The sequence below is a fragment of the Rhinatrema bivittatum genome, chromosome 2, assembly GCF_901001135.1.
Source record: "Rhinatrema bivittatum chromosome 2, aRhiBiv1.1, whole genome shotgun sequence".
Classification (NCBI taxonomy): domain Eukaryota; kingdom Metazoa; phylum Chordata; class Amphibia; order Gymnophiona; family Rhinatrematidae; genus Rhinatrema; species Rhinatrema bivittatum.
Genome location: NC_042616.1, coordinates 250,769,744 through 250,782,766, shown reverse-complemented (window position 1 = coordinate 250,782,766; position 13,023 = coordinate 250,769,744). Strand labels below are relative to the sequence as shown.

The window sequence follows — 13,023 nt, the reverse complement described above, 5'->3', positions numbered from 1 at the left end:
CCAACTACCTTCCCTCTTTTCCACCTTTTACTTCCTACATATTTATGCAATTGACAGCAGCCTTGATGGATAAGATGTCTACAGATGTATATAGTAATATATAAGATGTATATAGTTCCTACTGCATTCACTTCTATCTGGTACGCAGTTTCTTTGTACACAGTTTATTATTGATATCCAACTCCTTCCTTTATTTCGACCTCATCTCTTTCCCCTTCCCTCTTCTTGCCTGCCCAATCTCCCCTCCCCTGTTTATTGCAAAATTTCCTCCTTTCAGTTCATTGTAAACCGGTATGATGTGCCTTACGAATGTCGGTAAACAAAAGCACATAAATAAACAAATAAATAAATAAACCATCAAATAGCTCTCAAAAGCCCAACTCTGAAGGACATATAACTATTGAGAGTGTGTAACTTAAAAAGATGTGGATGGATGAAAATCTCACGGGCTGCATCTTGGGCCCCAATCAAGGCTACAGCAAGTGGGAGAATAAGAGGCTAATGGGGGGGAAGAAAAGATTATGTTAGGTTCTATATTAGGAGTTACCACCTAGGAAAGATCTAGATGTCATAGTGGACAATACAATGAAATTGTCGGCTCAGTGTGCTTCAGCAGTCAAAAAAGCAAACAATGTTAGGAATTATTTGGAAGGGAATGGTGAATAAAACGGAGAATGTCATAATGCCTTTGTATTGCACCATGGTGAGACCACACCTTGAGTACTGTGTGCAATTCTAGTTGCTGCATTTCAAAAAAGTTAGTAGGTAGCACATTTAAAATAAATCAAATAAAATTATTTCACTCGGCACATAATTAAGCACTGGAATTCATTGCCAGAGGATGTAGTTAAAGCAGTTAGTTTATCTGGGTTTATTAAAAGGTTTGAACAAGTTGCTGAAGAAATCCATAAACTGACATTAGTCAAGTTGAATTAGGAAATAGCAACTACTTATTAACAGCATTAGTAGCAATCGATCTATTTACTGTTTGGTACTTGCCAGATACTTGTATCCTGGATTGGAAACAGGATGCTGGGCTTTATAGATCCTCGGTCTCACCCAGTAGGGATGTGCAGAGGGACGCCATACATTGCATTCGTGATTCGGATTCGTCGGGGAGCAGATACGTTGCATTCGGCCGTATGGCACCCCGATGCGTTAATACGGCGATTTCTATTCGTGTCCCAGCTAAAATTAAAATTAACTACAATCCCCCACCCTCCTGACCCCCCCAAGACTTACCAAAACTCCCTAGTGGTCCAGCGGGGAGTCCGGGAGACATCCCCCTGCACTCTCACACCCTCGGTGCCGGTTTCATCATGGCGCCGATAGCCTTTGTCACAGGGGCTACCGGTGCCATTGGTCAGCCCCTGTCACATGGTCATCGGCGCCATCTTGTGCTCCTACCATGTGACAGGGGCTGACCAATGGCACCGGTAGCCCCTGTGACATAGTATGGGCAAAGACTATCAGCGCCATTTTGAGTACTGGCATCGGACGGCCGGAGTTCAGGACGTCACTCCGGGACCCCCATTGGATCCCCAGGGACTTTTGGCTAGCTTGGGGGGGCCTCCTGACCCCCACAAGACTTGCCAAAAGTCCAGCGGGGGTCCGGGAGCGACCTCCTGCACGCCGGCCGTCCGATGCCAGTACTCAAACTGGCGCCAATCGCCTTTGCCCTCACTATGTCACGGGGCCAACCGTCGGTACCTGTGACATAGTGAGGGCAAAGGCGATCGGCGCCATTTTGAATACTGGCAGCAGATCGCCTTTGCCCTCACTATGTCACAGGGGCCGACCGTCGGTACCTGTGACATAGTGAGGGCAAAGGCGATCGGTGCCATTTTGAGTACTGGCATCGGACGGCCGGCGTGCAGGAGGTCGCTCCCGGACCCCCGCTAGACTTTTGGCAAGTCTTGTGGGGGTCAGGAGGCCCCCCCCCCCCCCAAGCTGGCCAAAAGTCCCTGGGGGTCCAACATGGCTTTTTCAAAAAGGCTTTTCAAAGTGAGAATGGGAAATAGGTGGTACTAAGAAACAAGAAAAGGACTTATACACACAGGCAAAAGTCACCTGAGAACATGTGTGTTTTTATTTTTATTTTATCACACTTAAGTATTAAGTTAAAGAATTACAGTATACCGCATCTACGGTGAGCTCATAAAGAGAATTTTAATACACTTTACATAGAGCTTATAATATCGAATCATGTATCTGAACAACTACGGCACCCTCTGGTTAAAGTAAAATCCATTTCAAACTTATTTATGTGCCTATTTGTAAACCGTTGTGATGGTATATCACTAAACGATGGTATAGAAAAGTTTTTAAATAAATAAATAAATAAACAAACAACGGGGGTCCTGGTGCGACCTCCTGCACTCCGGCCGTCCGATGCCAGTACTCAAAATGGCGCCTATAGCCTCTGCCCATATTATGTCACAGGGGCTACCGGTGCCATTGGTCAGCCCCTGTCACATGGTAGGAGCACAAGATGGTGCCGATGGCCATGTGACAGGGGCTGACCAATGGCACCGGTAGCCCGTGACAAAGGCTATCGGCGCCATGATGAAACCGGTACCAAGGGTGTGAGTGCAGGGGATGGCTCCCGGACCCCCTGCTGGACCACCAGGGAGTTTTGGTAAGTCTTGGGGGGGTCCAGGAGGGTGGGGGGGTTTGTTTAAATTTTTATTTAGGTGGCCGTATAATTCGGTGAAGATTCGTGTATTCGTGGGGAATCGCGATACGTTTCACTTCCCCACGAATACTACGAATAGTGCAATATACGTTGCGGATCGCCAATACGGCAAAAATGAATGCACACCCCTATCACCCAGTATGGCAACTTCTTATGCTCTTAAGAGAATGAGTGTGTATATCCTCATGATGTTTTTAATTGGGTTTTACCACTTGATAATGCATGGAATGAATCTCAACCTATTGATCCAAGTTTAAGTAAATCTTTTCCTTATCATTTCTCTTGTTTTGATGGTCAACTACGTAATATGTCATCACCTTGTTTGCTTTCTAGAAGCATCTGTTGAAAAGAATCCTACTGAAAATGTTATTGTGTATTATTTAGGTGCTGGACATTTCTGTTTTCATTTGTTTATACCATAAATTGTTTTCTTCACTACTACTCGAAGTTCTGTTCCATTTTCTATTGACCTTTCCAATGACACCTGGTGTTCTACTCAGTCTCAAATTTTAACTTCTCTTCATATCAATAGGACCTTGTTTTCTACTCTTATCTTTAAGCATTCCGTGGACATCACAAAGGACTTTTTCTTTTCATCCTTTACCATTGGGACCTTTTAGCTCTTCATCACTGCATTGCTTACTTAAAACTGAATACTACTCAAGTCCAACATACTATTCAAATCAAGAATGAGTGTGTCTTGTATTTTGATTAAACCTGTTCATTTCTCCTGGTGGGACTCACTGTTTAGATTTTCCCCAACAGCTATTCATGTATTTGACTTTTTGATTCATCCAATTGTTGTAATGTGTGTTATATGAGTAATATTCTTTGTCATTTTATTGTTTATCTGTTTATTGGGTAAGTAAACAGACTTTGCAGGTTTCAACTATGCTTACAGATTTTCATTTGCAATGCAATTTCTATAAGATTACTTAATTTTGCTGTGAATACTTACCGTATTTTCCGGCGTATAAGACGACTTTTTAACCCAAGAAAATCTTCTCAAAAGTCGGGGGTCGTCTTATACGCCGGGTATCGTCTTATAGGGCACACCTGCTCTCTTACCAGTTTCTCTCAATCACACACACATGCTCTCAATCAAATGCATTCTCTCACTTACACACAGGCTGGCTGTCTCTCTCTCTTTCACCCCCCCCCCCCCCCGAGCACAAATAGTAGCTGCAGCAGCTTCCTCCTCCAGCCCCCGCAGGCCAAGAAAGAAGAAACCCATCGGCCGCGGGAGGCTCATGCTGCTGTCTCCTTTCCCGATTACCAGCTCCTTCGACTGCTCGGGGCCGTTCCTGCTGTCGCCGCTGCAATTTTTTCATTCGGCACGGCTTTCTCCTTCCCGCGCACCGCACTGCCGTTGCCGCTGGGCTATCAGCACGTTCAAGCCCAGCGGGAACGGCAGCGGTGCAAAAAAAAAAAAAAAGCTGTGGCATCCGCGGCTGCCCTTTTCTTCTTCCCGCCCCCCCCCCCCCCTTTGAACCGGAACAGGAAGTGATGCGCGGGAAGGAGAAAGCCGTGCCACGTGAAAAAATTGCAGCGGCGACAGCAGGAACGGCCCCGAGCAGTCGAAGGAGCTGGTAATCGGGAAAGGAGACAGCAGCATGAGCCTCCCGCGGCCGATGGGTTTCTTCTTTCTTGGCCTGCGGGGGCTGGAGGAGGAAGCTGCTGCAGTTACTATTTGTGCTCGGGGGGGGGGGGTGAAAGAGAGAGAGAGAGACAGCCAGCCTGTGTGTAAGTGAGAGAATGCATTTGATTGAGAGCATGTGTGTGATTGAGAGAAAATGGTCAGCGAGCTCGTGTGTGAGAGACAATGAAAGTGACTGCTCAGAGAGATGACTGATGTGTATGTGAGTGTGAGAGAGAGAAAAAGCATGGAAGTGAGAAATCTGGGTATGTGAGAAAGCATGGGAGTAAGAAGCCTGATTATGTGAGAGAGAGCATGGGAGCGGGAGGGCTGGCTGTGTGTGTGTGTGTGTGTGTGCGCGTGCATGAGAGAGAGACTGGTTGATAAGGTGACGGTGTGTGTGAGAGAAAGAGACTGGTGTGTGTGAATGTGAGAGAAAGAATGTGATTCAGGGAATGAGAAGCCTGTGCACGTGGAGAGTGAGCATGGAAATGAGAGAGAGACTGGTGTGTGTGTGTGAGACAGAGAAAGTGATTATGAGAGTGAGAAGCCCGTATATGTACGGTAAGCAGAACACGGGAGTGGGAAGCCTGTGTGTGTGTATGGCATGAGAGAAACTGTTCAGGAAGGTGTCTGGTGTGTGTGTCAAAGACTGTTTGGGAAATGATTGGTGTGTGAGAGACAGAAACTGGTCATGGGGGCATGACTGGTATGGTGTGTGTGTGTGAGAGACATGGGCCCTAAGGAAGAGGAAGAGGAGTAAGAGAGCTGCTGGAGGGGGTAAGGAAAGGTGGCTTTTTAAGTTTATTTTTCTTGATTGACTGCCATTTTAATTATTTAATATTATGTGATGTGTCTGCTTTTTTGAAATATTTTATTGGTGTTTGGAGAATGTTTAATAGTTTTTATGAGTTTTTAATTGTTGGATGTTATTCTGTTCATAGCTGTTTTGAAACATTTATTCTGCTTATTAGTATAGTTTTACAATTATTTGTGTGTGGGGATCTATAGCTGCTTGCTAGTTCTGTTTTCCTAATAAGAGGTATATTGGTTTTTAGGGCCTGATATACGGTATTTGTAGTGTTGCCTTTTCATAGATAGGGTTGCTCCTGTTTGAGTGTAAAATTATTTTTTTTCTTAAAAATATGTATAAAAAAGGGGGGGGGGGTCGTCTTATACGCCCAGTCGTCTTATACGCCAGAAAATACGGTAGTTTGCTTTCCTTTATTACATAATATGTAGTGTATCTTAGTGAGTGGTTCCTTGTTCACTGATGGGTTCTCTTGGAATCATTTGAGGTAAATGTGGGGTGATGGGGAGATGATTTCTTTGATTTCTTGTATTTTTAATATTTCATCTGATACCAAAAGTGAGTTAGTGCAAACAGGCTGAAGATTTGGGAGTTTCTATATTTGCTCAGATATAATGGACATGGGTATGCTGGAAAGTTTACAAGAACATTTGGAAGCTAAAACAGTCTACACTTGGTGCTTGTGTATCAGACAAACAGATCGATACTGTAACGTGCGGTTGAAGATTTCCCGTCTGTAACCTGCTGTGAGCGCACAATTCGGACGCGTAAGGCGATCCAGCGATACAGTCTCCAGTTTCACGCGTCCTTAGCGCTTCTTAAAACAGACGCATAACCCTTTCCGCACCCAGCATGTATATAATATGTAAATGAACGAATTAGCTGTATAATGAAGGAATTAGCTATTCCCCTCCGATACTGTGACGCGCGCTCAGATTATCTCCTTTGTAACCCGCTATTTTGCCGCGTCCTTAACCTGTTAGTTTACCGCCTACCCTCTACTTGGTGTTAGTGTGGTGTTCGAAAATTAAAACGGGAATAAAGTGTAAAAAATGGGGGTAAAACCAAAGGAAGTAAAGTGTAAAAAACCATGGACGACCTCCATATTAACATTGCAGCGTAAGTTGTTTATATATATGTATAAATACCTGTCACTTTCCTGTCACTTTCCGAATCCCCCAGGCGTGCGGTCATCGAGGCGGCGGCGGGAGCCGGCAGGCGGGTGGGCACCCGTTCATCCAGGCGGCGGCGGCGGTGGGAGCCGGCGGGCGGGTGGGCGTGCGTTGGATCCAGGCGGCGGCGGGAGCCGGCGGGCGGGTGGGCGCCCGTTCATCCAGGCGGCGGCGGCGGCAGGGGCCGGCGGGCGGGTGGGCGCGCGTTGGATCGAGGCGGCAGCCGAATTCTCCCCCCCCCCCGGACAATTACTTTAAGGAGCTGAAAAAACTCACCCTTGTAGTCATAATTATAAATTTTACCCCATTGAACAGTGTTCCTGCTTAGGCTCCAGAGCAGAGAGATTGGTAAGCAATGAGCAAAGCTGTCAGTGTGAGTGTGTAAGTAAGAAGTCAGCTAACATCCATTACAAAAGGTGTCCTGGAAATTCAAATAAATATTCAAATCCCCATTCCTCCATGCCTCCCATTTCCCTTTCTACTTTAATCTACTACTGCCACCCCTTTGCCTGTCCGCCCCTTGCTATATCATGGTGGCCCCTGAACACTTTACATTGTTATAGAGTAGCACCATGCTAGTAGAACTATGAAAATGATTGGTACTGGTACTGGGTTACCAGGTCCGGTTAAATCCACTATTTGCAACTCTCTCCTGAATGCCATACTAGCGATGCAGAGACGAAAATTAACTTAATATTGCCTGCACTCCCATGCAAGGCCATAACACTGAAGCGCCACACAAGCAAGAAAGGCTGCAGGTCTTTGCACAATTTTAGTGCCAAGATGGTTTGTTTTTATTTAGGGATTAACAGGTATCCCATACAGATTATTACAAGTTTTGGTTACAATGAAAGAAACTTCAACAGCAATCAATCTGACTCTGTCTCTTGGCGATTTACCTTTGCATTAGGTTCCGAGTGCTGCTTGGCACAGGATCGAAGCTGAGTCACCCAGTACTGCCTCTCCTTCGCGTCAGCAGCTAAAACAGGAAGAGAGAAAGAGAGAGAGAAGCGCAGGGCTTGCACCACATCAGGAGGTCCCCAGCAGAAGCAGCTTTTCCTGTTTTCCATCATTAGGTTAGTGGGAAAGCAAAGGGGTAACCATCTCAATGATACAAAATGTCAGAACAGCCGGAGCCAGTGTCCGAGAAACACAGCATTCAAGTTACATGCACCTGTCCGTTCTATCCAAAAAAATAAATGCTCAAGACAGAAACCTAGCCTGCTTCAAAGATTTCATTAACAACCGAAATGTTTTCAGTCACTAGAATCTAAAATTCAAAAAACTGAAAACACCATAAGCATTAAATGTATTAAAGTACTAAAGAAGTTCTTAGAGTGGAATTACCCCTGTCAACCACCACAGCAGTCTGAAGGTTCTTTAAACATTAAGGGCCAGATTTTAAAAGGGTTACGCGCATAAGTTATGTGCGTAACCCTTAAAAAAAAAACCCTGTGCGCGCCGAGCCTATTTTGCATAGGTTCAGTGGCGCGCGCAAGCCCCGGGACGCGCGTATGTCCCGGGACGGGGGGGGGGGGGGGGGGGGGGGGGGGGGGCGTGACGTGGCTGGCGCGTCATCCGGGGGCGGCGCCGCGGCCTCCGGACCAGCCCCCAGATTGGACCATGGAACGCGGCAGCTGGCCTGGCGCGCACAAAGTTACGCCTGCCTCGAGCAGGCGTAACTTTGTCAACAAAGGTGTGGGGGGGGGAATGTAGATAGGGCTGGGGGGGTGGGTTAGGTAGGGGAAGGGAGGGTAAGGTGGGAGGAGGCCAGAGGGAACGGGCAGCGCGCGCAGGGCTCGGCGCGCGCAAGGGGGTGCACATTTGTGAAACTTGTGCGCGCCGACCCCGGATTTTATAAGATACGCACGGCTACGTGCGAACCTTATAAAATCCGGCGTACTTTTGTTCGCGCCCGATGCGCGAACAAAAGTACGCGCGCGCGCTGTTTTTTAAAATCTGCCCCTAAGTGACCCGAGTGCTGCCCAGTGAAGCCTTAAAATCTTAGTTACAAACCAATAAGAGAAACGGGCCCAACTGTTTTTTCAGCACTGGAGGAAAGCATAAAGCTGGTGACAAGTAACAATTCAGAGGAGTCGGTCACAGCTGTGACTTGACAGCCAGATGGGCCCTGCGACACTTTTAGCTGCTGTTGTCAACCTTCATAAAAATCAATTTGCAGCTTATATGACAAAATAATTAATGGACCTCACGGTAGCTACTTATAAAAAAAAAAAAAAAAAGAGACTGCAGCAGCAGCTTAGTGATTAGAGCACCGGACTGAGACCCGGAGAATCCAGGGTTCAAATCCTCCTTTCTCCCATTAATACTCCTTGTGACTTTGAGCAAGAACAGGGCCAGTGCTTCCATTAGGGAAATCAGGTGGTCATCTACAGCCTCAAAACTTTTAGGTTGCAAAATCCCACCAACTTGGACTGTAAGCTCTCTAGAGAAGGGACTTCACTGACTGTCCCTGAATTGTAACTCGCCTTGAGCTCAGGTTTCGAAAGGCAAGTAATTAAATCTCAAATTCAAATCCAAGAGTCTCCAAAATTGCTGTATTTGTCCAAAAAGAGAAATTTACTGTTGCTTTCTTCCTTTGCTCTCCCTCCTGAATCCCTCTCGGCTATCGGCTTTGCCATCTAACTCTGCTGCATCTTCTCTGCACCCCACTCCTACAATCTGCTGCTTCTCTTGTTTCTCCTTCTCGTAAGCCTGTCCCATGACCACCTGAGCTCCCTTCTGCACGCCGCTCTCCCCTGTAAGCCGACTTTCTATAAAGCAGTCACATTACAAAAGGCTTTCCACCCATGCACAACGTATCAGGTCCAAAGAGGGTTCCTTCAGAGTGGGAGATAGCTAAGACTGATCCTAAATAGTAAGAAAGAGAACAAGGAAGAAGATTGTGTGTGGTCTTATGTACACTGTTGGTTTAGTCCTTGTTTTATTGTGTTAAGTCTAATTTGGTTCTATTTGTATCGATGCCACTGTTTTATGTCATTATGCAGACTGCTTTGATTGAGAACCACTTGGATACTTTGGATTACTGGAGGTATATTAAATACACTAAGCACGATGTAAAGAAGGTAGGGAAAGGAAGGAATATATAGAATTAAAGAAGGGATAGTGAAGACAGTCCATGAATTGCAATATGGTAGGATGAGAGGAAGCAGTATAGGTTTTGGAAGGACATCGGTAAAAGGAAGAACAAATGGATACATATCAAGGGTAGAGACCAATTGAGAAAGGTGGATGAGTGGCTATAAAGTTGTTCCTGATGTATTATACGGAAAAAAACTGAGAAACTGCCATTGACAGAGGAGGGAGAAAGGTGGGAATAAATCCTTTAGGTAACCTGATTTCAACTTTAAACTGATACTGCATCTCTTCCCCCACAAAACCATCACTACCACTTTCTAAGTTTATTTTGTCTTCTGTTTCCAATTTTCTTTCTGCCATTGCTAGCTGGATGGCCTCCCAGTATATACAACTGAATATGTCAGTATTCCTCTGCTTTCCTCCTTTTTGTATACTTTTAATTGACTCCATTAACTCTCTTCCTTGGGGCTGTATCTCCCAGTAACTTGTAGATCTTGTTGATTCCTAACCTCTTTACAATTGACTGAAGAGGTTAGGACTCTTCAGCTTGGAGAAGAGACGGCTGAGGGGAGATATGATAGAGATCTATATAATGAGTGGAATGGAACGAGTAAACGTTAAATCGGTTTACTCTTTCAAAAAATACAAAGGCCAGGGGACACACAATGAAGTTACTGGGTAATACATTTAAAACTAATAAGAGAAAATATTTTTTTACTCAATGCATAATTAAGCTCTGGAATTCGTTGCCAGAGAATGTGATGAAAGCTATTAGGGTAGCTACGTTTTAAAAAAGGTTTGGACAAATTCCTGGAGGAAAAGTCCATTAACCATTATTAAAGTGGAGTTGGCAGAAATCCACTTCTTATTCCAGGAATAAGCATCTTGGAAACTATCTACCCCTTGGGATCCTGCCAGGTAGTTGCAACATGGCTTGGCCACAGTTGAAAGAGGATACTGGGTTTGATGGACCTTTGTCTCACCCAGTATGGCAAGTCTTATGTTCTTATGACTCATTGATAACCTTTTTTGACTGTATTACTATCACCAGTTCTTTTCATTTTCATCTCATCTCATTCATTTGCTGTTTTCCTTATCCTTCACACCACTGAAAAAGAAACAAACTAGTCCATGCTTTTGAAGTCTTTTGCTTGGACTATTACAGCTCACTACTAATTGTCTGCATTTCTGACCAGCTTCTAAAATTCTGTGATGACACCCACCTCATGTAATTAATCAAAAGAACTGTTATAATTGATTGCTGTGTTTCATGTATCAAGGTTCTCTTGATTGTATAATTCTGAAATAAATAGATTAAACTAAAAAAAAAAAGTGTTATAATGGATGACAGTCTTCTCCCTTCATAAATATTCTACCTTAGGCCCTCTTCACTCCCCACGTTCCATCCCATGTTCATCACTCTTCATTCTTTATAGACTTGCCTTCTTTATCCAGCCTGCACATTTTATTTTTAATAACTACACAGATCCTCAGGAATAAACTCCCAAATTTCTCTCACTCAATCACTCTCATCAGATAGTTCAAGTCTCCCTAAGTAATCACATCTACTAGATCATGTATCAATAAGATGATGTGAATAAAATACCTCCAAATAAATAATTTAATAATAATACATTTCCTTTATACTGCAACAGCAAACATATGCATGTAAATGCAATATGATTGGTTCAACCTGCTTAGCTTCAAATTACTGCAACGTTGCACAGCCGGGTTCTAACTCCTTCCAATTTATATCAAAAGCATTGACAAAATAATCAACCCAAAAAGCTAAACACATGCCCAATGTCAATACAATTCTATTTTAATTATATTCTTCAGCTGATGTATGTGTGAAAATATCTTAATAAAAATATTTTAAAAAATTCTATTTTAAAAAAATTACATTAAAAAATCTGTCCCAAAAGCTCTAGTGGTATCCTTTTCATACTTTGAAATTAGTATTATCAGGTCCTCTCTATTAAACATTATAATGTCCCTCATCAGCCATAAGCCCGTATCATTTTAACTTTTCCCTCAGATTTGCCTCTTCTGAAAATAACCTTGTCTTCAATTAATCAAATTTTAAAAACCCAAACAGATTTATCAACCTAATACTGTCCACTTCTACTACCATTTTCACTCTGGTTTTGCATTGTTCCTTTTTCATGCTTCTTCACCACTCATGTGACCATAAGGCAGCTGTTGCCTTGTCTTTACTTCATTCTGCTATTCTGTTCTGTTATTTAACAATTTCCTGTATAGTCTGCTTTGTTAAATATGTAAAATGTTTTGTCTTAAACCACACTAAGACCTGCATAAACAATAGACAAATTATCTCTAGTTGGGCATAACACAGTACAGTTGTAGGCACCCCTGATCAAATTGTATCTTTCAATGAAACTCTTAAGGGCTTGATTTTAAAAAGCATTTACATGCTTACAATTGGGTTATGCACATGTAAATGCACTTTACACCCGTGTAAGTGGGCTTTTGAAATTTGCTACAATATATGCCATTGATTTGTCCATATGTTATACATGTTTAAGTGCACTTTAAACACTTAAATGGCTTTTTAAAACTGCTACGATAGTAAGTTATATTTACACATGTAACTCCTTTTAAAATTACCTCCTAAGTGAAGAGGATCTGAGGCTACTTCTACATAGTACAAAGTTAAAAACATCATCTTTCTGCAATTTACAATACAAAATTACTATTTCTTGATTTTAACAGATTGAAAATATTAAAACAGGGAATGGCATTTGCAAAAGTTTGGACACTCTTCAAGTTGATTCATTATTACTCTTTTTAAAAACTTAGGCCTGGATTTTCCAACATCGCAAGCCTCTCTGAATTTGGCAATAACTGGGGGCGGGGGGGAAGGGGGCGAAGCGGGGTAGGGCTTGCGAAAGCCGGCAGCAATCACACCTCCTTGGTGCGATCGCTGCCGGCTTTCATACCCAATAGCGCCACCGTGAAAAGTGGTGCAATTGGGCGAGCTACTCGCGGCAATAAGGGTTCTTACCTTTTCGCCATCAGCGAAGCTTCCACAGCATCTGCCCCGACGCCGCCCTGACTCCTCCTCTTCCGGTGTTGACGCTGCCCCGAGTCCGCCCCGATTTAGCTATCGCGTGCGATATCAATAGAAAATTACCCCCTTAATTAGGCGCAAAAAGTTGATTGACTCATTAAGCCTTCAATTAAGTGAAGACAATTCCATGGTTGAACAAATACTCTAACCCTTCTAACTTCTCTGATTGTGACTTTTGTTCTGTCTACTTTCAGCAATCATAGACTCCTCTAAGTAGCAGCGGTTAAAGCATTTGAAAATTAAGATAATTCACTCTTAAACAGCAAGGAAAAGCTATAAAAAAAAAACTCTAAATGCTTGCAGCCAGTTATTTCAACTTCAAACATTGTTAAAACCTCATCTCAAAAGTCATGATCTAAAGAATCAAAATTTTGTTTTGCATACTTTATACAATTACTTTTCTACTGAAGTCATAGAAGAGGTTTCCTTCTGAAAGCTCTCCCATACAAATCATTGTTGTGTAAGCAACGCTGTGCTGTGGACCTGTTGACAATTTCAGTGTCAGTGAAACTTTTCAGC

General features: G+C 43.5%; 1 protein-coding gene and 1 long non-coding RNA gene across 2 annotated transcripts in view; one reads left to right on the top strand and one right to left on the bottom strand.

Annotated features, from left to right (window-relative positions):
- Positions 1-13,023, bottom strand: part of OSBPL10 (oxysterol binding protein like 10) — a 494,148-nt gene that overhangs the window by 337,815 nt on the left and 143,310 nt on the right. The window contains exon 3 of the mRNA XM_029589416.1: positions 7,214-7,293. Within this exon, the coding sequence (XP_029445276.1) occupies positions 7,214-7,293 (80 nt within the window). The remainder of the gene's footprint in view (positions 1-7,213; positions 7,294-13,023) is intronic.
- The window catches only part of LOC115084485, a 127,230-nt gene that overhangs the window by 25,185 nt on the left and 89,022 nt on the right, over positions 1-13,023 (top strand). The window contains exon 2 of the long non-coding RNA XR_003854576.1: positions 7,225-7,390. This is a non-coding gene — a long non-coding RNA (uncharacterized LOC115084485). The remainder of the gene's footprint in view (positions 1-7,224; positions 7,391-13,023) is intronic.